This window comes from Pristiophorus japonicus, chromosome 8 (genome assembly GCF_044704955.1).
Source record: "Pristiophorus japonicus isolate sPriJap1 chromosome 8, sPriJap1.hap1, whole genome shotgun sequence".
Lineage (NCBI taxonomy): Eukaryota > Metazoa > Chordata > Chondrichthyes > Pristiophoridae > Pristiophorus > Pristiophorus japonicus.
Genome location: NC_091984.1, coordinates 164419900 through 164443694, shown reverse-complemented (window position 1 = coordinate 164443694; position 23795 = coordinate 164419900). Strand labels below are relative to the sequence as shown.

General features: G+C 45.3%; 1 protein-coding gene across 4 annotated transcripts in view; it reads right to left on the bottom strand.

Moving 5' to 3' along the window:
- Positions 1–23795, bottom strand: part of LOC139268795 (breakpoint cluster region protein) — a 905198-nt gene that overhangs the window by 438936 nt on the left and 442467 nt on the right. For all 4 annotated transcript variants that reach the window (XM_070887498.1, XM_070887499.1, XM_070887500.1 and 1 more), the window contains one exon: positions 11734–11838. In XM_070887498.1, the coding sequence (XP_070743599.1) occupies positions 11734–11838 (105 nt within the window). The remainder of the gene's footprint in view (positions 1–11733; positions 11839–23795) is intronic.

The window sequence follows — 23795 nt, the reverse complement described above, 5'->3', positions numbered from 1 at the left end:
TGGACTCTACACTTGATGAAAGCATGGATAATTGTTTCAATTTACAAGAGTTAAAAAAAGCACCGATTGCATAAATATGATATAAGAACATAAGAAATAGGAGCAGGAGTAGGCCATACAGCCCCTCGAGCCTACTCCGCCATTTAATAAGATCATGACTGATCCGATCATAGACTCATGTCCACTTCCCTGCCCGCTCCCCATAACCCCTTATTCCCTTATCGGTTAAGAAACAGTCTAAATCTGTCTTAAATTTATTCAATGACCCAGCTTCCACAGCTCTCTCAAGCAGTAAATTCCACAGATTTACAACCCTCTGAGAGAAGAAATTCCTCCTCGTCTCAGTTTTAAATGGGCGGCCCCTTATTCTAAGATCATGCCCTCTAGTTCTAGTCTCCCCTATCAGTGGAAACATCCTCTCTGCATCCATCTTGTCAAGCCCCCTCATAATCTTATATGTTTCGATAAGATCACCTCTCATTCTTCTGAATTCCAATGAGTAGAGGCCCAACCTACTCAACCTTTCCTCATAAGTCAACCCCCTCATCTTCGGAATCAACCTAGTGACCCTTCTCTGAGCTGCATCCAAAGCAAGTATATCCTTTCTTAAATATGGAAACCGAAACTGTATGCAATATTCCAGGTGTGGCCTCACCAATACCCTGTATAACTGTAGCAAGATTTCCTTGCTTTTATACTCTATCCCCTTTGCGATAAAGGCCAAGATTCCATTGGCCTTCCTGATCACTTGCTATACCTGCATACTAACCTTTTGTGTTTCATGCACAAGTACCCCCAGGTCCTGCTGTACTGCAGCACTTTGCAATCTTTCTCCATTTAAATAATAACTTGCTCTTTGATTTCTTCTGCCAAAGTGCATAACCTCACACTTTCCAAAATTATACTCCATCTGCCAAATTTTTGTCCACTCACTTAACCTGTCTATATCCTTTTGCAGATTTTTTGTGTCCTCCTCACACATTGGTTTTCCTCCCATCTTTGTATCGTCAGCAAACTTGGCTACGTTACACTCAGTCCCTTCTTCCAAGTCATTAATATAGATTGTAAATAATTGGGATCCCAGCCCTGATCCCTGTGGCACCCCACTAGATACTGATTGCCAAACTGAGAATGAACCATTTATCCCTACTCTCTGTTTTCTGTTAGTTAGCCAATCCTCTATCCATGCTAATATATTACGCCCAGCCCCGTGAACTTTTATTTTGTGCAGTAACCTTTTATGTGGCACCTTGTCAAATGCCTTCTGGAAGTCCAAATACACTACATCCACTGGTTCCCCTTTATCCATCCTGTTCGTTATGTCCTCAAAGAATTCCAGCAAATTTGTCAAACATGACTTCCCTTTCATAAATCCATGCTGACTCTGCCTGACTGAATATGTTTTTCCAATGTTCTGCTGCTGCTTGTTTAATAATGGACTCCAACATTTTCCCAACCACAGATGTTAGGCTATATACAATGCCAAAACAATGTGAGTTAGTATGTGCTAATATCTCTACATAATCTATTTCGGGTTAGAAGCCACAAACTACCATCACAACTTTACCATAACTTATGGGACCAGCTACCTCATCAGATTTTCCCCAGTGTGGATGATAGCATTCATATTTTTGGTGACTTTTTGTGCGCACTGAAGTGATAAGGGCATTTTTTAGCATCCAAAATCCATATCAAATGCTCTAATGTTAACACTAAGGTGAGAGGCAGAATAAAGATTTCTGTACTCTGCCCAATGTATTTCAACACAAATTCTAACTACACCAGGGATTATTATGGTCTCTTCAACAGCATCGCAATTACACTGGATTCAGCCACAGTCCCTGAACATTAACGCTGTCCAAACAAGGGCACATTTAGAAGGAAAACAAAAGTTAGCAATGTCCCATTACTCTGGATCACTTCCATCTGTGTATCGGGAACTAATTATACTGGAACTGCGAATTACAAAGGCCTCAGAAAGGGCAGAGGAGATTTACTAAATGGTACCAGGGATGAAAGACTACACTTACGTGGAGAGACTAGAGAAACTGTGGTTGTTTTCCTTGGAGAAGAGAAGGCTGAGGGGAGATTTGATAGAGGTGTTTAATATCTTGAGGGTTTTCATAGCGTAAATAAGGAGACCATAAGAACATATGAAATAGGAGCAGGAGTAGGCCATTTGGCCCCCCGAGCCTGCTCTGCCATTTAAGATCATGGCTGATCCGATCATGGACTCAGCTCCACTTCCCCGCCCGCTCTCCATAACCCTTTATTCCCTTATCACTCAAAAATCTGTCTATCTCTGCCTTAAATATATTCAATGACCCAGCCTCCACAGCTCTCTGGGGCAGAGAATTCCACAGATTTACAACACTCAGAGAAGAAATTCCTCCTCATCTCAGTTTTAAATGGGTGGCCCCTTATTCTGAGACTATGCCCCCTAGATTTAGTTTCCCCTATGAGTGGAAATATCCTCTCTGCATCCACCTTGTCCAGCTCCCTCATTATCTTATATGTTTCGATAAGATCACCTCTCATTCTTCTGAATTCCAATGAGTATAGGCCCAACCAACTCAACCTATCTTCATACGTCAACCCCCTCATCGTCAGAATCAACCGAGTGAAACTTCTCTAAACAGCCTCCAATGCAAGTATATCCTTCCTTAAATACGGAGTACTCCAGGTGTGGCCTCACCAATACCCTGTACAGTTGTAGCAGGATTTCTCTACTTTTATACTCTATCCTCTTTGCAATAAAGGCCAACATTCCATTTGCCTTTCTGATTACTTGCTGTACCTGCATGCTAACTTTTTGTGTTTCATGCACAAGGACCCCCAGGTCCCTCTGAACTGCAGCACTTTGCAATTTATCTCCATTTAAATTATAATTTGCTTTTCTATTTTTTCTGCCAAAGTGGATAAACTCACATTTTCCCACATAATACTCCATCGGCCAAATTTTTGCCCACTCACTTAGCCTGTCTTTATCCCTTTGCAGATTTTTTGTGTCCTCACAATTTGCTTTCCCACCCATCTTTGTATCATCAGCAAACTTGACTACATTATACTCGGTCCCTTCATCCATGTCATTAATATAGACTGCAAATAGTTGAGGCCCTAGCACTGATCCCTACGGCACCCTACTAGTTACTGTTGCCAACCGGAAAATGACCCATTTATCCCGACTCTCTGTTTTCTGTTGGTTAACCAATCCTCTATCCATGCTAATATATTATCCCCAACCCCGTGAACTTTTGTCTTGTGCAGTAACCCTTTATGTGGCACCTTATCGAATGCCTTCTGGAAATCCACTGGTCCCCCCTTATCCACCCTGCTCATTACATCCTCAAAGAACGACAGCAAATTTGTCAAACATGATTTTCCTTTCATAAAACCATGCTGCCTCTGCTTGATTGAATTATGCTTTTCCAAATGTCCTGCTACAACTTCCTTAATAATGGACTCCATCATTATCCCATCAACAGATGTTAGGCTAACTGGTCTATAGTTTCCTGCTTTCTGTCTGCCTCCTTTTTTAAATAGGGGCGTTACATTTGCGGTTTTCCAATCCACTGGGACCGCCAAAGAATCGGCAGGAGTGGCTGCAGGGCATTCTGGAGGGGGAGGGTGAACAGCCAGCTGCCGTGATGCATATAGGTACCAACGATATAGGTAAAAAACAGGATGAGGTCCCACAAACTGAATTTAGGGGAGGAGTGACCATAGTATGGTAGAATTCTTCATTAAGATGGAGAGTGACACAGTTAATTCAGAGACTAGGGTCTTGAACTTAAAGAAAGGTAACTTTGATGGTATGTCATGGTACATCAGTCATTGAAAGTTGGCATGCAGGTACAGCAGACGGTGAAGGTGGCAAATGGCATGTTGGCCTTCACAGCGAGAGGAATTGAGTATAGGAGCAGGGAGATCTTACTGCAGTTGTACAAGGCCTTGGTGAGGCCACACTTTGAATATTGTGTACAGTTTTAGTCTCCTAATCTGAGGAAGGACATTCTTGCTATTGAGTGAGTGCACAAAGGAAGACACAAATAACCTACCGGAAATATTAGGGGACTGAGGGTCTAGTGAGAAGGAGGAACTGAAAGAAATCCTTATTAGTCAGGAAATTGTGTTTGGGAAATTGATGGGATGAAGGCCGATAAATCCCCAGAGCCTGATAGTCTGCATCCCAGAGTACTTAAGGAAGTGGCCCTAGAAATAGTGGATGCATTGGTGATCACTTTCCAACAGTCTATTGACTCTGGATCAGTTCCTATCGACTGGAGGGTAGCTAATGTAAAAAAGGAGGGAGAGAGAAAGTGGATAATTATAGACCGGTTGGCCTGACATCAGTAGTGGGGAAAATGTTGGAATCAATTATTAAAGATGAAATAGCAGCGCATTTGGAAAGCAGTGACAGGATCGGTCCAAGTCAGCATGCTTGCTAATGAGGGAGTGCAGCGAAGGTTCACCAGACTGATTCCCGGGATGGCAGGACTGACATATGAGGAGACTGGATAGACTGGGCCTGTATTCACTGGAGTTTAGAAGAATGAGAGGGGATCGCATAGAAACATATAAAATTCTGATGGGACTGGACAGGTAAGATGCAGGAAGAATGTTCCCAATGTTGGGGGAGTCCAGAACCAGGGGTCACAGTCCAAGGATAACGGGTAAGCCATTTAGGACCAAGATGAGGAGAAACTTCTTCACTCAGAGAGTTGTTAACCTGTGGAATTATTTTCCGCAGAGAGTTGTTGATGCCAGTTTGTTAGATAAATGCAAGAGGGAGTTGGATATGGCCCTTACGGCTAAAAGGATCAAGGGGTATGGAGAGAAAGCAGGAAAGGGGTACTGAGGTGAATGATCAGCCATGATCTTATGGAATGGTGGTGCAGGCTCGAAGGGCCGAATGGCCTACTCCTGCACCTATTTTCCTATGTTTCTATGATTTATGAAAGGGAAATCATGCTTGACAAATCTTCTAGAATTTTTTGAGGATGTAACTAGTAGAGTGGACAAGGGAGAACCAGTGGATGTGGTGTATTTGGACTTTCAAAAGGCTTTTGACAAGGTCCCCCACAACAAATTGGTGTGCAAAATCAAAGCACATGGTATTGGGGGTAATGTACTGATGTGGATAGAGAACTGGTTGGCAGGCAGGAAGCAGAGAGTGGGATAAACGAGTCCTTTTCAGAATGGCAGGCAGTGACTAGTGGGGTGCCGCAGGGCTCAGTGCTGGGACCCCAGCTATTTACAATATACATCAATGATTTAGATGAAGGAATTGAGTGTAGTATCTCCAAGTTTGCAGATGACACTAAGCTGGGTGGCGGTGTGAGCTGTGAGGAGGATGCTAAGAGGCTGTAGGGTGACTTGGACAGGTTCGGTGAGTGGGCAAATGCATGGCAGATGCAGTATAATGTAGATAAATGTGAGATTATCCACTTTGGTGGCAAAAACACGGAGGCAGAATATTATCTGAATGGTGACAGATTCGTAAAAGGGGAGGTGCTATGGTACATTAGTCATTGAAAGTAGGCATGCAGGTATAGGAGGCAGTGAAGAAAGCAAATGGCATGTTGGCCTTCATAGTGAGAGGATTTGAGTATAGGAGCAGGGAGGTCTTGCTGCAGTTGTACAGGGCCTTGGTGAGACCACACCTTGAGTATTGTGTGCAGTTTTGGTCTCCTAATCTGAGGAAGGACATGCTTGCTATTGAGGGAGTGCAGCGAAGGTTCACCAGACTGATTCCCGGAATGGCAGGACTGACATATGAAGAAACACTGGATCGACTAGGCTTATACTCACTGGAATTTAGAAGAATGAGAGGGGATCTCATAGAAGCATATAAAATTCTGACTGAATTGGACAGGTTAGATGCAGGAAGAATGTTTCCGATGTTGGGGAAGTCTAGAACCAGGGGTCACAGTCTAAGAATAAGGGGTAAGCCACCTAGGACTGAGATGAGGAGAAACTTTTTCACCCAGAGAATTGTGAAGCTATGGAATTCTCTACCACAGAAAGTTGTTGAGTCCAGTTCGTTGGATATATTCAAAAGGGAGCTAGATGTGGCCTTTATGGCTAAAGAGATCAGGGGGTATGGAGAGAAGGCAGAAGTCGGATGCTGAAGTTGCATGATCAGCCATGATCATATTGAATGGTGGTGCAGGCTCAAAGGGCCGAATGGCCTGCTCCTGCACCTATTTTCTAGGTTCCTATGAATCCAGCGACTCTCTGCAGCCACTTCTTTTAAGACCCTAGGATGCAAGCCATCAGGTCCAGGGGACTTATCCACCTTTAGTCCCATTATTTTACTGAGTACTGCTTCTTTCGTGATAGTAATTCCTCCCTCCCTATAGCCCCTTGATTATCCACTTTAGTGATATTTTTAGTGTCTTCTACCGTGAAGACCGATACAAAATATTAGTTCAAAATCTCTGCCATTTCCCTGTTCACCATTATTAATTCTCCAGTCTCATACTCTAGGGGACCAACATTTACTTTAGCCATTCTTTTTCCTTTTATGTACCTGTAGAAACTTTTACTCTCTATTTTTATATTTTGTGCTAGTTTACTTTCATAATCTATCTTCCCTCTCTATCATTTTTTTAGTCGTTCTTTGCTGGCTTTTAAAAATTTCCCAATCCTCTGGCCTCCCACTAGTCTTGACCACATTGTATGCCATTGTTTTCCATTTGATACCATCCCTTATTTCCTTAGTTAGCCACGGATGGTTATCCCTTCTCTGACAGTCTTTCCTTCTCATTGTGATATATTTTTGTTGAGAGTTATGAAATATCTCCTTAAATATCTGCCACTGCTCATCAACCATCCCACCCTGCCTTCATACCTTTGTAGTCTCCTTTATTTAAGGTTAGAACACTGGTTTGAGATCCAACTTTCTCACGCTCCAACTGAATTTGAAATTCAGTCACTCATTCCTGGAGGATCCTTTACGAGGAGATCGTTTATTAATCCTGTCTCATGACACAGTACCAGATTTAAGATAGCCTGCTCCCTGGTTGGTTCCGCAATGTCAAATACCCCTGAATATTTAGTTCCGAGCCTTGGTCACCTTGCAACCACGTCTCTGTAATGGCTATCGGATCATATCCATTTGTATCTATTTGTGCCATCAACTCATCTATTTTGTTACGAATGCTGCATGCATTAAGAGCTTTTAAATTTGTTTTTTTACCATTTTTTTCCTGCGTTCACCCCACTTTCTGATTCACTTTTATGTTTATGCATTCTGTCTCTTCCTTTCACGCTCTGGTTTTCAATTCCCCTAATGCTACCCTGCTCTATTGCCTTCTCCTTATTCTTCGACTTTTAAAATTTTTTGCTCACCTGAATCCTCCCCCTCACTAATTAGTTTAAAGCACTCTCTACAGCCCTAGTGATTTGATTCACCAGGACCCTAATCCCAGCACGGTTTAAGTGAAGCCCGCCCAACGGAACAGCTCCCTCTTACCCCAGTACTGGTGCCAGTGTCCCACGAATCAAAACCCATTTCTACCACACCTCTTTGAGCCACGTATTTAACTGTCTGATCCTATTTACCCTATGCAAATTTGCTCATGGCTCAGGTCGTAATCCAGAGATTATTACCTTTGTGGTTCTGCTTTTTAATTTGGCCCCTAGCTGCACATACTCCCTCAGCTGAACCTCTTTGTTTCCCAGGGCAGGTGTTGGTAACCAGGACACACATTGAAGTTGACTGATCAAAGAATCAGAGGCAACACACGGAGATTTTTTTTATTCAGGGAGTTGTTACGATCTGAAACCCACTGCCTGACAGAGTGGTGGAAGCAGATTCAACAATAACTTCAAATGGGAATTGGATAAATACTTAAAAAGGAAAAAAATTGCATAGTTATGAGGAAAGAGCAAAGGAGTGGGACCAATTGCCTAGCTCTTTGAAAGAGTTGGCACAGGTACAACGAGCCAAATGGCCTCCTTCTATACTGTATCATTCTACAATTCTATGATTCTATAATTTTGGGCCACTCTACTGAATAAATTAACAAGCAAGGTCAGGCACTTGGGAACGGAATGGGAAGGAGAAATTATAAGATCGAGTAACACCAGGCAGGTCTCATCCAAATATCACAGCAGTGCGATGGGCAATATTACGGAGGTGGAAGAAGGCAGCCTTGGCAATGGGGACAGCTCTGGATCAAATACAACACCAAGGTTGCGAGCAGTCTGGTTCAGCCTCAGTGGCCAGGGAGAGGGATGGAATCACCGGAGACCCAAGACAACGGCTTCGATATCCCCATATTATTTGGAGAAAATTTTTGCCCATCCAATACGGACAAGCAGTGTGACAAACATAGGCAGTAGATGGGTTGAGAATGGAAAAAGACGGTTTTAGTTATGCCACAGATATGTGGCTGGAAACTCATTGTAGGGTCAAATATGACATCTAGGTTGCAAACAGTCTTGCTCACCCTCAGATTGATACTAGGGAGAGGGATGGAGTCGGTGGCTAGAGAACGGAGTTTGTGACTGGACCCGAAGATAATGGCTTCAGTTTTCCCAATATTTTTAATTGGAGAACATTTCTGCTCATTCAGTACTAGATGTCGGACAAGCAGTCTGACAATTTAGAGGCCATGGAGGGGTTGAGAGAAGTGGTGGTGAGGTAGAGCTGGGTGTCGCCAGCATACATGTGGAATCTGTCTTTTCGGATGATGTCGCCGAGGAGCAGCACGTAGATGAGAAATAAGAGGGGGCCAATGAGGGACTCCAAAGCTATTGATGCAGGAGCGGGAAGAGAAGCCATTGCAAGAGATTCTCTGGCTACGACTGGATAGACAAGAATGGAACCAGACGAGGGCAGTCACACTCAGCTAGACAATGGAGGAGAGATGCTTGAGGAGGATGGTGTGGTCAACCGTGTCAAAGGTCAATGATCTTTCAGCTTTTAAGCAAGTACAGAGCCAGGGAAGAAAGGCGGGCCAGAGGAAGGACAGATAAGATCAATGGGGATGGTCTGTGTTATGGTGGAGGGCAGGAGTGAATGATTGACAAAAGGAATGATGGTGCAAGACAAAAGTAATGGGACAAGTAAAGAAACAAAAGATGGATCCAGCTGAGGTTTAAAATGGTTACATCAGCATAGCAGAGGGAGAGGGAAGTATGGACAATCTGGCGAAGAGAAGGCTGCATTAGATCGTAACCACCGCTCCTACTTTCCCAGACAGCAGGTGCTGGTAATGGAGGATTGCTGCACCAGAGCCTCTGGGAGTGGGGAAGATGTTGGCTTCTGTTTGGGGCAGAGATCCACCATCGGTATATGGACGGTGAGGTGTTCCATACCAGTGGGATCTATCTTCCTTTCTCTGCACATTCCTGAGCCACGGGAGCCTTGTACCAGATTTGCCAGATTTTCTATGTTTCCCTCCCACTCTGTTATTCTGCTGTAACCATTACAAGAATACTGGTGCAGAAATTGCCGTTGGACGCATCCCGTGGACAGATGCCTCCGACTTGAAAGATTTCTACGAACTTACCTGGTGGTCTGGGAGGTTCGATGATTTGCGGTCCTGGGCCTCTGCACGAAGGCCTGCGTAGAGGCCCACATATCCCAGGGACGTAGGCACTTTACACGTGTCCCAGGGATCATTTGGACCGGCCCAACCAATCAAAGTATGGGGATTTCCATTCATACTTGTGGTGAGTTCCGTATGTACAGAATCATCATAAGTATGAATGGGAATACCCCAAAAACACACAAGCACTTAAAATAAATTTTTAAAACATTACATATTTAAAATTAATCAAAATTTAATTTTTTGAAAAATAAATGTACACATTTTAAAGGGCCCAAAAATAAACCCTACTTCACATGTTTTGAAATGTTTAAATTATTGATAAAAATGTATTTGTCTGTCCTTTAAAAGTCTTATGCTGATAAAAGCAGGCTTACGCTTGCTTTTATCAGTCATAAAAATTTCACGGGCATTCGCTGGGCATAAGTTGGACAAATAGCCCAACTCTCCGCCCGCAGAAGCCCTTTACTTCTGGCTGAGTACGATCTCATAGAATCATAGAAGTTTACAGTACGGAAGGAGGCCATTTCAACCCATCGTGTCCGTGCCAGCCAACAAGAGCTATCCAGCCTAATCCCATTTACCAGCTCTCAGTCCGTAACGCTGCAGGTTACGGCACTTCAAGTGCATATCCAAGTACTTTTTAAATGTGGTGAGGGTTTCTGCCTCTACCACCCTTTCAGGCAGTGAGTTCCAGAGCCCCACCATCCTCTGCATGAAGAAATTTCCCCTCAAATCGGTCAAAAGGTCATCTTGATTTATTTTTATCTCATGCAGTATCTCAGCAACCACCTTGTTTACCATAGCCTCTTCTTTGTTAAACACTGGTGCAACGCATTAATTTAATACTTCAGCTATGCCTTCTGCCTCCACCAATAGATCTCCATTTTGGTTCCTAAATCAGCCCCACCGCTCCTCTGTAAACCCTTTCACAGTTAATATGCTTATAGAAAACTTTTGGTTATGTTAGCCGTCAATCTATTCTCATAGTGTCTTTTTGCCCTCTTATTTCCTTTTTTACTTCTTCTCTGTACTTTTAATATTTAGCCTGATTCTCCCATGTATTATTAACTTGATGTCATATGCCCACTTTTTCTGCTCCCTCTTATTCTCTAACCCCACGTTATCCAAAGCCCTGGCTTTGGTTGCCCTCTCTTTCCCCCTTGTAAGAATATACCTAGACTAACCGAACCATCTCCTCTTTAAAGACGGCCCATTGCTTCATTACATTTCTGCCTACCAGTCCTGGACTCCGATTTACCCAGGCCAGATCCCTCCTCAATTCACTGAAATTATCCCTCCTCCAGTTAAGTATTTTTACTTTACATTGCTCCTTGTCCTTCCCCATAACTACCCTGAACCTTACGATACAATGATCACTACTCCCGAGGTGCTCTCCAACTGTGACATTCTCCATTTAACCCACTTCATTCCGCAGGACTAGAGTCAGCAATGCCCCCTTCCTCGCTGGACAGGAAACATACAGATCAAGAAATTTCTCCTGGAAACACTTAGAAATTCCTCCCCTTCTCTGCCCTCAACACAATCACTGTACCATTCAATATTGGTTTCATTAAAGTCTCCCATTATCACTAGCCTATAGTTCATGCACCTCTCAGTAATTTATTTGCAAATCTGCTCCTCTATCTCCTTCCTGCTATTTGGTGGCCTATAAAATACACCAAGTAGCGTAATAGCTCCTTTATTATTTCTCAACTCCAACCAAATAGAGGGTATTTGATCCCTCACGAACCTTCCTACCTAATTATTATTATTTGAGCAGGTTGGGCCGATACTCCTTGGATTTTGAAGAATGAGAGGTGATCTTATTGAAATGTATGAGGTTCTGAGGGTGCTTGACAGGGTAGATGTAGAGAGGATGTTTCCCCTCGTGGGGGAATTTCGAACTAGGTGGCATAGTTTCAGAATAAGGGGTCGTTCATTTAAAACAGAAATGAGGAGGAATTTCTTCTCTCAGAGGATCGGGAGTCTTTGGAATTCTCTACCCCAGAGAGCTGTGGAGGCTGGATCTTTGAATATATTTAAGGTGGAGATAGACAGATTTTTGAATGGTAAAGGAGTCAAGGGTTATGGGGGAGCAGGCTCAAGGGGCCAAATGGCCTACTCCGGCTCCTATTTCTTATGTTCTAATACAGTGCTTCAATATACATACCAATAAAAGTGCCTCTAGATGATTCAAGTACATTTCCTCGCTGGCTAGGATTCCAGACAGAACCCATTTTCGCATCTCTAGGCCCTTCTCCAAATCTGGTTCACTCTGTAGGAAAATAGAAATTATATATCAGTGTGTATAGAAAGACAGTTGATCTTATCAACTCAGCAAAATCTACATGTAACCTTTGACACACCCTGTGAGGCCATTTCCATGGCTATAACGGTACTGATGGTGGTTTCTTGCTCACCGATTGACATGTTTGCTTGGTCAAGCACATTCCCAGGTGCTAGTCATGAAGATCTCCTAACAATTTAGATCTGAACCTATTTGGGATTACTACTCTTGCTTTCCACATGATGCAGTCTTTATCCACTGATAATTCATTTCTACAAACCAAGTATGGATGAATATCTTCCTCTCATACCTGGTTTGTCCATCCATTTGCTATGTAATCATACACCTTTGACATAACTGGGTGGGTCACGTTTGGTAGCCTTATCAATCTCTTCAGCTGTGACTGGCTCATCAATGTATGAAAAATAGAATATTTCTATGAAGGGACCGAGTGCAATGTAGCTAAATTAGGTGGGAAAGCAAGTTGTGAGGAGGACACAAAGAATCTGCAAATGGATATAGATATGTTAAGTGAATGGGAAAAAATTTGACAGATGCTAGTATAATGGGGGAAGATGTGAGGTTATCCACATTGGTAGGAAAAATAAAAGAGCAAAATTATTATTTAAATAGTCAGAGATTACAAAATGCTGCGGTAGAGGGACCTGGGAGTCCTTGTACACGAAACTCAAAAAGATAGTGTGCAGGTACAGCAAGTAATTAGGAAGGCAAATGGAATGTTGGCCTCTATTGCAAGGGGGATGGAGTATAAAAGTAGGGAAGTCTTGCTCCAACTGTACAGGGCGTTGGTGAGACCACACCTGGAGTACTGCGCACAGTATTGGTCTCCTTATTTAAGGAGGGATATACTTTCATTGGAGGCAGTTCAGAGAAGATTCATTTGGTTGATTCCTGAGATGAAGGTGTTGTCATATGAAGAAAGGTTGAGCAGGTTGGGCCTATATTCATTGGAGTTTAGAAGACTGAGGTGATCTTATTGAAACATATAAGATTCTGAGAGGGCTTGACAGGGTAGGGGCAGAGAGGATGTTTCCTCTCTAGGGGAAACTAAAACCAGGGGCCATAGTCTCAGAATAAGGGGTTGCCCATTTAAAATGGAAATGAGGAAGTATTTCTTCTCTCAGAGGGTCGTGAATCTTTGGAATTCTCTACCCCAGAGAGCTGTGGAGGCTGGGTCATTGAATATATTTAAGGTGGAGATAGACAGATTTTTGAGAGATAAGGAGAAGGTGGAGATAGACAGATTTTTGAGAGATAAAGGAGTCAAGGGTTATGGGGAGAGGGCTGTGGAGTTAAGGCCAAGATCAGATCAGCCATGATCTTAGTGACTGGCAGAGCAGGCTGAAGGGCCAGATGCCCTACTTCTGATGTTCTTCCCGATTGGGTGCAACTTTTTATGGGGATGGCAACCTGGCATTGCTGTGATCAGCTGATTGTCTGTACTCAATGTCATACGTATACGCTGACAAAATCAAAACCCATCTCTGCATTCGGGCTGTAGCTAAGATTGCAACTGGGGACTTTGGATGGACGATTGCTGTCAGGGGCTTATGGTCAGTAACTATGGTAAACTTAGGTGAGTGGGCAAATGCATGGCAGATGAAGTATAATGTGGATAAATGTGAGGTTATCCACTTTGGTGGTAAAAACAGAGAGACAGACTATTATCTGAATGGTGACAGATTAGGAAAAGGGCAGGTGCAAAGAGACCTGGGTGTCATGGTACATCAGTCATTGAAGGTTGGCATGCAGGTACAGCAGGCGGTTAAGAAAGCAAATGGCATGTTGGCCTTCATAGCGAGGGGATTTGAGTACAAGGGCAGGGAGGTGTTGCTACAATTGTACAGGGCCTTGGTGAGGCCACACCTGGAGTATTGTGTACAGTTTTGGTCTCCTAACCTGAGGAAGGACATTCTTGCTATTGAGGGAGTGCAGCGAAGGTTCACCAGACTGATTCCCGGGATGGTGGGACTGACCTATCAAGAAAGACTGGATCAACTGGGCTTGTATTCACTGGAGTTCAGAAGAATGAGAGGGGACCTCATAGAAACGTTTAAAATTCTGACGGGGTTAGACAGGTTAGATGCAGGAAGAATGTTCCCAATGTTGGGGAAGTCCAGAACCAGGGGACACAGTCTAAGGATAAGGGGGAAGCCATTTAGGACCGAGATGAGGAGGAATTTCTTCACCCAGAGAGTGGTGAACCTGTGGAATTCTCTACCACAGAAAGTTGTTGAGGCCAATTCACTAAATATATTCAAAAAGGAGTTAGATGAAGTCCTTACTACTAGGGGAATCAAGGGGTATGGTGAGAAAGCAGGAATGGGGTACTGAAGTTGCATGTTCAGCCATGAACTCATTGAATGGCAGTGCAGGCTAGAAGGGCCGAATGGCCTACTCCTGCACCTATTTTCTATGTTTCTATGTTACAACCAAATAAGTAATTGTGAAACTTCTTGAACCCAAAAATCAATGCCAAAGCTTCTCTTTCAATCCACATATAATTCCGCTCACTGGCTTTGAGAATGCATGTAGCAAAACCAATTGGTCTCTCCTCTCTACTATCTAGTACATGAGAGATCACTGCCCCAACTCCATATGGAAAGGTTTGATCTCCTTAGATACGTCACAGTCAACTAACATGATACTCTCTACTAACTGACTTTTACGCTCTTTGAATGATGTGTCGCATTCTTTTGACCAGCTCCAAGGGACCTGTTTTCTCAACAGCTCATTCAGTGGGTGTAACACTGTAGCCAAATTTGGGAGGAACTTCCGCAACAATTCAGAAGACCCAATAATGATCAAAGTTTAGAGACATTCTTGGGAGTAAGTACATTTCTGTTTGCATCCAGCTTTCCCTTGGTTAGATGTAAACCATCTTTGTCTACTCTGTGCCCCAAGTACTCCACTGGCACTTATGAGCAGTCACTCATACTCCGTGCTTCTCTAGCCATTTGAGCACTTCATTCAACACCTTATCATGGATTTGCCTGTTTGGTGCTGAAATGAGTATGACATCTAAATAACACCTCCCGGGGGCGGAAGACACTCCAAATGGTAGTCTGTTGAACTGATATAGATCCAGGTGAGTATTTATAGTCATCTAACTCAAGTTGTAGGTCGGCATTTGTTAGATCTAGCTTTGAAAAGATTTGGCCACCTGTCAGCATTGTGAACAAATCTTCCACATTTGGCAACGTATTGGGTAGATTACACTCTAGAACCTGGTTTACGGTTACCTTATAATTACCACACAACTTTACTGACTTAGGTGCAATAGCAATGGGTGTAGCCCAATTACTCAGATCTATGTTAGAGATAATGTTCTCAGTTTCTAGTCCATTGAGTTCTTGCTCAATTTTCTCCTCGAGTGCATATGGTATGGCAAATGGCTTGCAGTAAACTGGTTCTTCTGCACTCTGACGTTCTACTTGAAGTCTTGGATCGGACTGCCTGTTTCACGGAACACCTTCAGATACTGCTTAATGACATCATCTTTCGATGCAAATTTCATTTTCACATGAAAAATCTCATTCCAATCCAGCTTCAGTGATCCCAACCAATTTCTACCTATCAAGCAAGACTTGTCTTCTGCCACTACTATGAGAGGCAAGCTCTGATACTGATCCTTGTATTTCACTGGTATGGTGACACTTCCGACTACAGGGATTAGTTAACCTGAGGAGCCTCGCAGCTCTACCTTCGATTTCTCTAGTCGATAATCACGCAACTTGTCACGATATAGCGATTTCCAATATTACGCTCGCAGATGCACCAGTGTCGATTTCCTTGGGTATCCTGGCTCTTCCGATGTCTACTTGGATGACGATATTTTGCGAATCACTGTTCGATGCCTTCGTGCTTCTGATAACATGAATCTCCAGAAACTCTTCATCCTGCTGCTTCTCTTGAACACTATGTAGTGTCTACTTCTAGCACTACCTGTCGGTTTACACTTCTGTCAGCGCACCTTCACAAGATGCCCAGTTTTCTTGCAGTAGAAACTCTCTGCCTTCACATATGGACTGCTTTGAGCGACGTGTTGCCCCAGGCACCGATAGCACGACTTCAATGCACTGTTACCGTGGCCAGTTTCTGAGGCCTTGGGGCCCAACTGCCTTTCACTTTTAGCCTGCAACTGATTCACCTCGGTCGTCTGGCGACTGGAAATAGTGCGAAATTCTCGGGGGTATTGGCCGGCCATAACCATCGACATAGCTGTCTGACAAGCTAAATCAAAAGTCAAGTTAGGGGTTGTCCACAATTTACTTCCGATTCGTTCATTTTTCATCCCACAAACAAAGCATTCACGCAAAGCTCGGTCCTAAAAGTTTCCAAAATGACAATGAATAGATAGCCTTTTAAATCTACAATGTACTTGCTGATACCCTCATCATTTAGTTGATCGCGTGTTCTAAAACGATAACTTTCAGCAATTTCCAGGGGCTCAGGACTGTAGTACTGTTCTCCTTCAGAGGTGTGTTCTTTGGCTTGGCGAAAACAAGCACATTTTTCAGGGTTTCTTGCACCTCGGGGTCTGCTTCAGTCAACAAAATAGCCCGTTTCATTTCTAAAACCACCCGGTTACGATTTTCATCAAGGACTTCGGCGATACTATTCACGGTAAAAAACATTTCTAGCCGCTCCACATATGCTCCGAAAGTCTCTTTGTCACGATAGAACTCACCCTAGCACCCTATTATTCCCAAAGGTGCGGCCATCTGGACTCTGGCAATGTTGACCGTTCAGCCACGTGTGCTCGAAATTTACTTTGGATTTTTAAGTTTTTCTGCAAAACGAAGAACCTCTAACAGTTCCTCCGTCGGTTGGCAGGATTATCCTCCAACAAAAATTTCAGTTAGGAAATCCAATATCCCATCTACATCGTCAATTCTGTGCTTTCTTGAGCCACAGTAAACACAGAGAACTGCACAACATGGCTCCCGAGTAAGATTGATGCAGCACATGGATTTATTATTATATCAGTAGTCCACTAGGTGGCTCTACAACAAACTGTACCTAAAATGTGCTCAAATTCCATAGTGATTGAACCAACAGTAGGAATGGGAGGCGTGTCTTCAACACTCAGTGACATCAGTGAGTCCTAAATACCAACAATAAGGGAATAAGAGGTTATGGGGAGCGGGCGGGGAAGTGGAGCTGAGTCCAGGATCGGATCAGCCTTGATCTTATTGAATGGCGGAGCAGGCTCGAGGGGCCGTATGGCCTATTCCTGTTCCTATTTCTTATCTTATCTTAACTGTTTCTGGAGAATGTTTGACAACCTCTAAGTGGGAGTGGGTGGATACTATGACATTGGCAACTCTCAACCCGAATGAATTGTCTTTAATATCAAGAGATGTGCTGAGTAACTGATCTTTACAAGTGCATTTTAGCAGGCAGCAGTGTTGTGCTTCTGGTGACAAGCATATCCATCAGTGATCATAAATTGGGTATTGTATTTTGCAATGATCTAAAGCCTTTGGCAGACATTGGTATTTGGCATACTGTCCCCAGCAGTGCAAAGTAGTGTAGTTTGTTTTGATACTGGCAGCATGTGGAATGGGTCTGTGCTGGCAGTTATACTCCGGCTGGGAGCATACTGTTTAAGTATAACATTGCAATGTTATTCCTCAGCCTCTTGTTTATGCTCTTTTTATCCTGCTTCGTGGACCTCTTCGATTGGCCATCCAGATAGCATGTGTCTAATAAATGTATTTGGCTATACAGCCTGAAATGAGCACTGTTTGCTACTGACCGTGAATACTGGCCAACAGTGTCAACCTGATGTTATTTTACCATGTTTTAGTTGTATGTGTGTTTCAATAAAGACTTCAGTGCTTTGATTGCTGCTGCTAAAGTTAACTGGTATTGGCACACAGATTTGCTGGATAAACCTATAAAAAATAGATAATAGGCACTGGCTGGTTTGGAAAGAAAATCACCATCATCATCATCGGCAGTCCCTCGGAATCGAGGAAGACTTGATTCCACTCTTAGCATGAATTCTTAGGTGGCTATCAAGATCCACGGCGTGGTCCTGGACAACGTGGACAACGTGGACCACTTCCCTTATCTCGGGAGCCTCCTATCAACAAGAGCAGGCATTGACGAGGAGATCCAACACCGCCTCCATTACGCCAGTGCAGCCTTCAGCCGTCTGAGGAAAAGAGTGTTTGAAGACCAGGCCCTCAAAACTGTCACCAAGCTCATGGTCTACAGGGCTGCAGTAATACCCGCCCTCCTGTATGGCTCAGAGACATGGACCATGTACAGTAGACACCTCAAGTTGCTGGAGAAATACCACCAGCGATGTCTCCGCAAGATCCTGCAAATCCCCTGGGAGGATAGATGCACCAACATTAGTGTCCTCGTCCAGGCCAACACCCCCAGCATCGAAGCACTGACCACACTTGATCAGCTCTGCTTGCCAGGCCACATTGTTCGCATGCCAGACACGAGACTCCCAAAGCAAGCGCTCTACTCAGAACTCGTCCATGGCAAACGAGCCAAAGGTGGACAGAGGAAGCGTTACAAGGAAAGAAAATACACATGTGAAAACAAAACAATTATAGCTATTCTAGTGGATAGATTGAAGGCTTGTTCTCGTACAATAGTTCGAAGTAAAGAATGAAACCTTCTGCAATGGGAATGCACAAAATTTCAAATGATGGAAACAGGTTTTATTTTTTTTGGCTGTTGTACAATGGGAATTAGCCAACTCCTTCAGAGCCCACAGGTGATGACCAGATGGCAGAATGCGAGTGCTGAGTCAGGAACCCACATTTCCCAGTCACAAATTCGTAGCACAGACCGCACCTCAAGACTGTTTTTCATTTCATGAAACAGTGTAAACATCAAAGTACAAAGTTTCAGTTTTATACAACCTGAAAGCTGTGAAAATTCACAGAAATAACGAGCAACACAAGGCCGAAAATAAATTCATGATTACATTCCTCGCCACAAATATCAGGAATCGATTATAAAATTATGTCTGTTGGAAATCTTAGATTCCAATGCTTTTCTCTATTACATTTAGCCTGTTCCTTTTTCTCACTTTAAAATGCTATAAAGCTCCTACGAGATGCATTTGTACAGCTCTGGATGAGTTATTTGGGGAAGCAACCAAGCTAAATTTGGCTAATGACATTTTTTGACAAGGTTAATCCAGAAGTAACGATCAGTTGAAACTTTGGGTTGCTGGGGTGATGAAGGCCAATACCTGAACCTTGAATTTTCTTTCCTTTCAGACACCAATCAGCATCCTGTGTGCTTCCAATATTTTGTTTATAGCCATACTTTTCCTGCTCCAATGTGTACTTGTGAGAAGGAGAGCGACAGAAAGCCATTCGATGCCACAGTAAGGGGATGTACCTTTGTGCTGTGAATAGGCATAACTGTGCTAGCATGCTTACCCGAGAGAATCTTTTGTGTTCCAGTGTTAGTGGTTGATGCAGAAACTATGTCAACATTCAAGATTAGATTGGTGGATGAAGGAAAGAGGGTTGAAGGAATAGGGGAGCAGGGTGGGTAAATGTTAATAGAACTATCTGCTCATGCAATCTGCTTGGTAAATGCCAACATGCACTGGTTGTGCCAAATGGCCTGTTTCCATGTTGTTCAAAAGGATTGAAGGCATGGACAGGACTGAATGTGTATAAGTGTGCTAATTATGTCATAATTGCTCTAACATTCCTCCAACTGGGTGGATAGAATTGGTAGAGTGAGTTCAGTATGCTCAGTGTGTGTTTTGGAATGGGCCTTTGGATAGTCTGCTGTGTACATAAATCCTCAACGACTGCTTCCATTCCTCTCCTGCAACAGTCTTAATCTTACACCTCAAGGGCTCAAGTTTCAGCCTGAGTTGCTCCTATTTTTTTTGAGCAACTAGTTTAGAATGGAGCATCTTAGAAATTGCAATTCTCGGCATTTAGTTTGCTCCAGTTCTAGTGAGTTAGAATAGTTCCATTTTAGAACAGATTTCTTTTTTCAAAAGGGGGCGTGTCCAGCCACTTATGCCTGTTTTGCAAGTTTAGGCAGCGAAAACTTACTCCAAACTAACTTAGAATAGAGTAAGTGTAGATTTTTGTACGCTCAGATAAACCTTGCCTACACTTATAAATCAGGCGTAGGGAACGAGAGATGGGAGGGGGGGGAAGGGGGGTTTACAAACATTAAACACCACTTTTACAAATAAAGAGCCATCATCAATAATAAATGATAACTAAATCAATAAATCAATCAAAAAAAATAAAAAATAAAAAAAGTAATTAAAAAAAATCAATCAAAAATTAAGTTTCTACTCACCTATTGCAGCACTGGGAGCCCTCCAACAGCGTGCTGGGACGGAACCCTCCAGTGTCTCTCTCTCTGTCTCTGTCAGTGTCAGTGTCAGTGTCTCTCTCTGTGTCTCTGTCAGTGCCTCTGTATTTCTGACAGTGTGGGGAGGGGGGAGGGAGGGTGAGGAGAGGAGAGGAGAGGGGGGGGAGGGAGAGGAGGAGGGCGAGAGGGAGAGGAGGGGGAGGGAGGGAGAGGAGGGGGAGAAGAGTGAGGGAGGGGGAGGAGAGAGGTGGGACAGGAGGGGGAGAGGAGGGGAGAGAGGAGGGGGGGGAAGGGAGGGAGAGAGGAGGGGGGAGAGAGGAGGAGTGAGGGAGGGGAGGGAGAGAGGAGGAGGGAGGGAGGGGAGGGAGAGAGGAGGAGGGAGGGGAGGGAGAGAGGAGGAGGGAGGGAGGGGAGGGAGAGAGGAGGGGGGAGGGAGAGAGGGGGGAGGGAGAGAGGAGGGGGGAGGGAGAGAGGAGTGGGGGAGGAGGGGGGAGGGAGAGAGGAGTGGGGGAGGAGGGGGAGGGAGAGAGGAGGGGGGAGGGAGAGAGGAGGGGGGAGGGAGAGAGGAGGGAGGGAGGGGGGGAAATGAGAGGCGGGAGAGGAGCGGGGGGGAAGGAGGGGGGAGAGAGGAGGGGGGGAAGAGAGGAGGGGGAGAGAGGAGGGGGGGAGAGAGGAGGGGGAGAGAGGAGGGGGGGAGAGAGGAGGGGGAGAGAGGAGGGGAGGAGAGAGAGTGGGGGAAGAGAAGGGAGGAGAGAGGAGGGGAGAAGAGAGGGGGGAGGAGAGGAGAGGGGGGGAGAGAGGAGAGGGGAGGGAGAGGGGGGGAAGAGAGGGGGGGAGAGAGGAGGGGGGAAGAGAGGAGGTGGGGAGAGAGGAGAGAGGGGAGGGAGAGGGGGGGGAGAGAGGAGGGGGGAAGAGAGGAGGTGGGGAGAGAGGAGAGGGGGGAGAGAGGAGGGGAGGGAGAGAGGAGGAGGGAGGGAGGGGGGGAGAGAGGTGGGGGGAGGGGGGGAGGGAGAGAGATGGAGGGAGGGGGGGAGAGAGATGGAGGGAGGGGGAGAGGAGGGGGGAGGGAGAGAGGGGGGGAGGAAGAGAGGAGGGGGGGGGAGAGAGGAACGGGGGGAGAGGAGGGCAGGAGAGGAGCGGGGGGGGGAGAGGAGGGGGGGGAAGAGGATGGGGGGGGAGAGTGAAGGGAAGAGAGGAGGGAGGGAGAGAGAGGAGCAGGGAGAGGGGGGGAAGAGAGGGGGGGATAGAGGAGGGGGGAAGAGAGGAGGGGGGGAGAGAGGAGCGGGGAGAGGGGGGAAAGAGAGGGGGGATAGAGGGGGGAGAGAGGAGGGGGTGAAGAGAAGGGACAGGAGAGGAGGGGGGGGAGAGTGGGGTAGGGGGAGGAGAGAGGCTGAACGGGCCGGGCCACCGCCACGACTTTGGGCGGGGCCCGCCCTCAGCGAGATGCTGGGCGGGCCCCGCCGCCAACAGAGGTAGGGTGAAAAGGGGAGGGGGGGGCGGCGGGAGAGGCTGAACAGGCAAGATGCCACACGGACAGGCTCCTGCCGACGACAAAGGGAGGGGGGCGAGAGGAGGGGAAGAGGAAGGTGGGGGGAGAGGCCGGGGGTGGGGGGGGGTGGGGTGCTGAACGGGAGGGAGGGGGGGGAGGCGTGAGCTGAATGGGAGGGGGGGGGGAGGAGCTGAACGGGAGGGAGGCCTGAGTCCCGATCTTCGCCCAGAGAGCCCATTCGGCCAGGGCTAGGGTCGGGTCCCTCCCATGCAGCCTCGTGGGCGAGGAGCAACTGCACATGCACGCACACTCTAGCGCGCATGGGCAGAGGTCCCGGCACTGTTTTCAGTGCCGGGACCTGGCTCCGCCCCTGACCCCTTGTGCTGCGCCACGCCGAGGACGTCCTGAGGAGACCGGAGAATCACAAGGTAAGTTTTCGGCGACCTTTTTATTCCAGAAAGTCGGCGCACCTTATGGAGATGCACTGTTTTTCCAGAGAGCGGAAACTTAGGCCCCAAGATCCCTTTGCTTTTCTGCGTTCTCTGTGGACTTGAAGATCAGAAAGATGTGATTAAACTATCACGTCTTCTGAAAGATCATGATCGCAGCATTATGGAAGATTTGGCCCTGAATTCACAGCCCCCACGAGTGCATGTACCCAAAACAGGAACTTGCGATCTGTCAAAAATTCTATTTTGATTAATTTTAAATATGTGATTTTTTTTTAATGTATTTTAAGTGCTTGTGAGTTTTTGGGGTATTCCCATTTATACAGAACTCACCACAAGTATGAATGGGAATACCCTTACTTTGATTGGTTGGGCTGGCCCACATGATCCCAGGGACACATACAAATCGCCTACATCCCTGGGATACGTGGGCCTCTACACAGGCCTTCGCATATAGGTGCAGGACCGCAAGTCTTTGAACATCGCGGACCACCAGGTAAATTCGTAGAAATTTTTCAGTCGGAGGCATCCACCCACAGCAAACCTCCAACCGCAATTTCTGGGCCAAGGTGTTTGAGGACGACACAATAACTTGGTCAAGTCTTCTCGTCAGTTAGAACAAACCTCATTCTCAGGTACTATATAGCACAGTTGGACCTCTCTGGTTCGACACCCTCGGGACCTGACCAGTGGCAAAACAAAGAATTTTCCGAACCATGGCTTACCGATACCTGTCGCCAGCGCCCAGGCTCCTGAGCGTGTGTGTGCATGCTGGCAGCCTGTGGGTGGCTCCCTCAGCCAATCGCCAAACACACTCACCGACTGACAGTCACTCCAGCTGAGGTACAACCTGTACTAAACTATGAATGACTTTTCAAAACGTAAGGATGTATGAAATTAAATGAAGTGAGCTGTACTGTAGTAAGCTGAGAGCTCAATTTAGTATTGCATAGTTTTTACAGAACCGAAACTGGCCATGCCCCACATGAACTTCCACCCACCTGACTTCATCGAACCCCATCAACATATCCTTCTATTCCTTTCTCCACCATGTGTTTATCCAGCTTCCCCTTTTGCCAGTCTGAGTAACTACCTTTAATCCCTACTCGGTTTTGTTTTGTTTTGTAGCAACTTGCTTTTCATTCTGCTACTTGTTCCCAGACTTCATATGTTCTGACCTTAGTCAGTTGATGTGTATATGGACTTTCAAAGGCGTTTGATTAAGTCCCACATATCCGGCTTGTTATTGAAGCCCATGGGATAAAAGGGGCAGTAGCAGCATGGATACAAAATTGGCTAAAGGATAGAAATCAGAGCATTGTGATGAATGGCTGTTTTTCGGACTGGAGGGAGGTATACAATGGCATTCCCCAAGAATCAGTACTAGGACCACTGCTGTTTTTGATGTACATTAATGACTTGGACTTTGCAGATGACACGAAACTTGGAAGTGTAGTAAACAGTGAGGGCAATAGTAATAGACTTCAAGTGGATATAGATAGACAAGCTTTTGGAATGGGCGGACACAGGGCAGATGAAATTCAATGCATAAGTGTGAGGTGATGCATTTTGTTAGGCTGAACGAAGAGAGACATTACATGCTAAAAATGGTACAATGTTCAAGGGGATGCAAGAAGAGAGAGACCTGGGGGTGCTTGTGT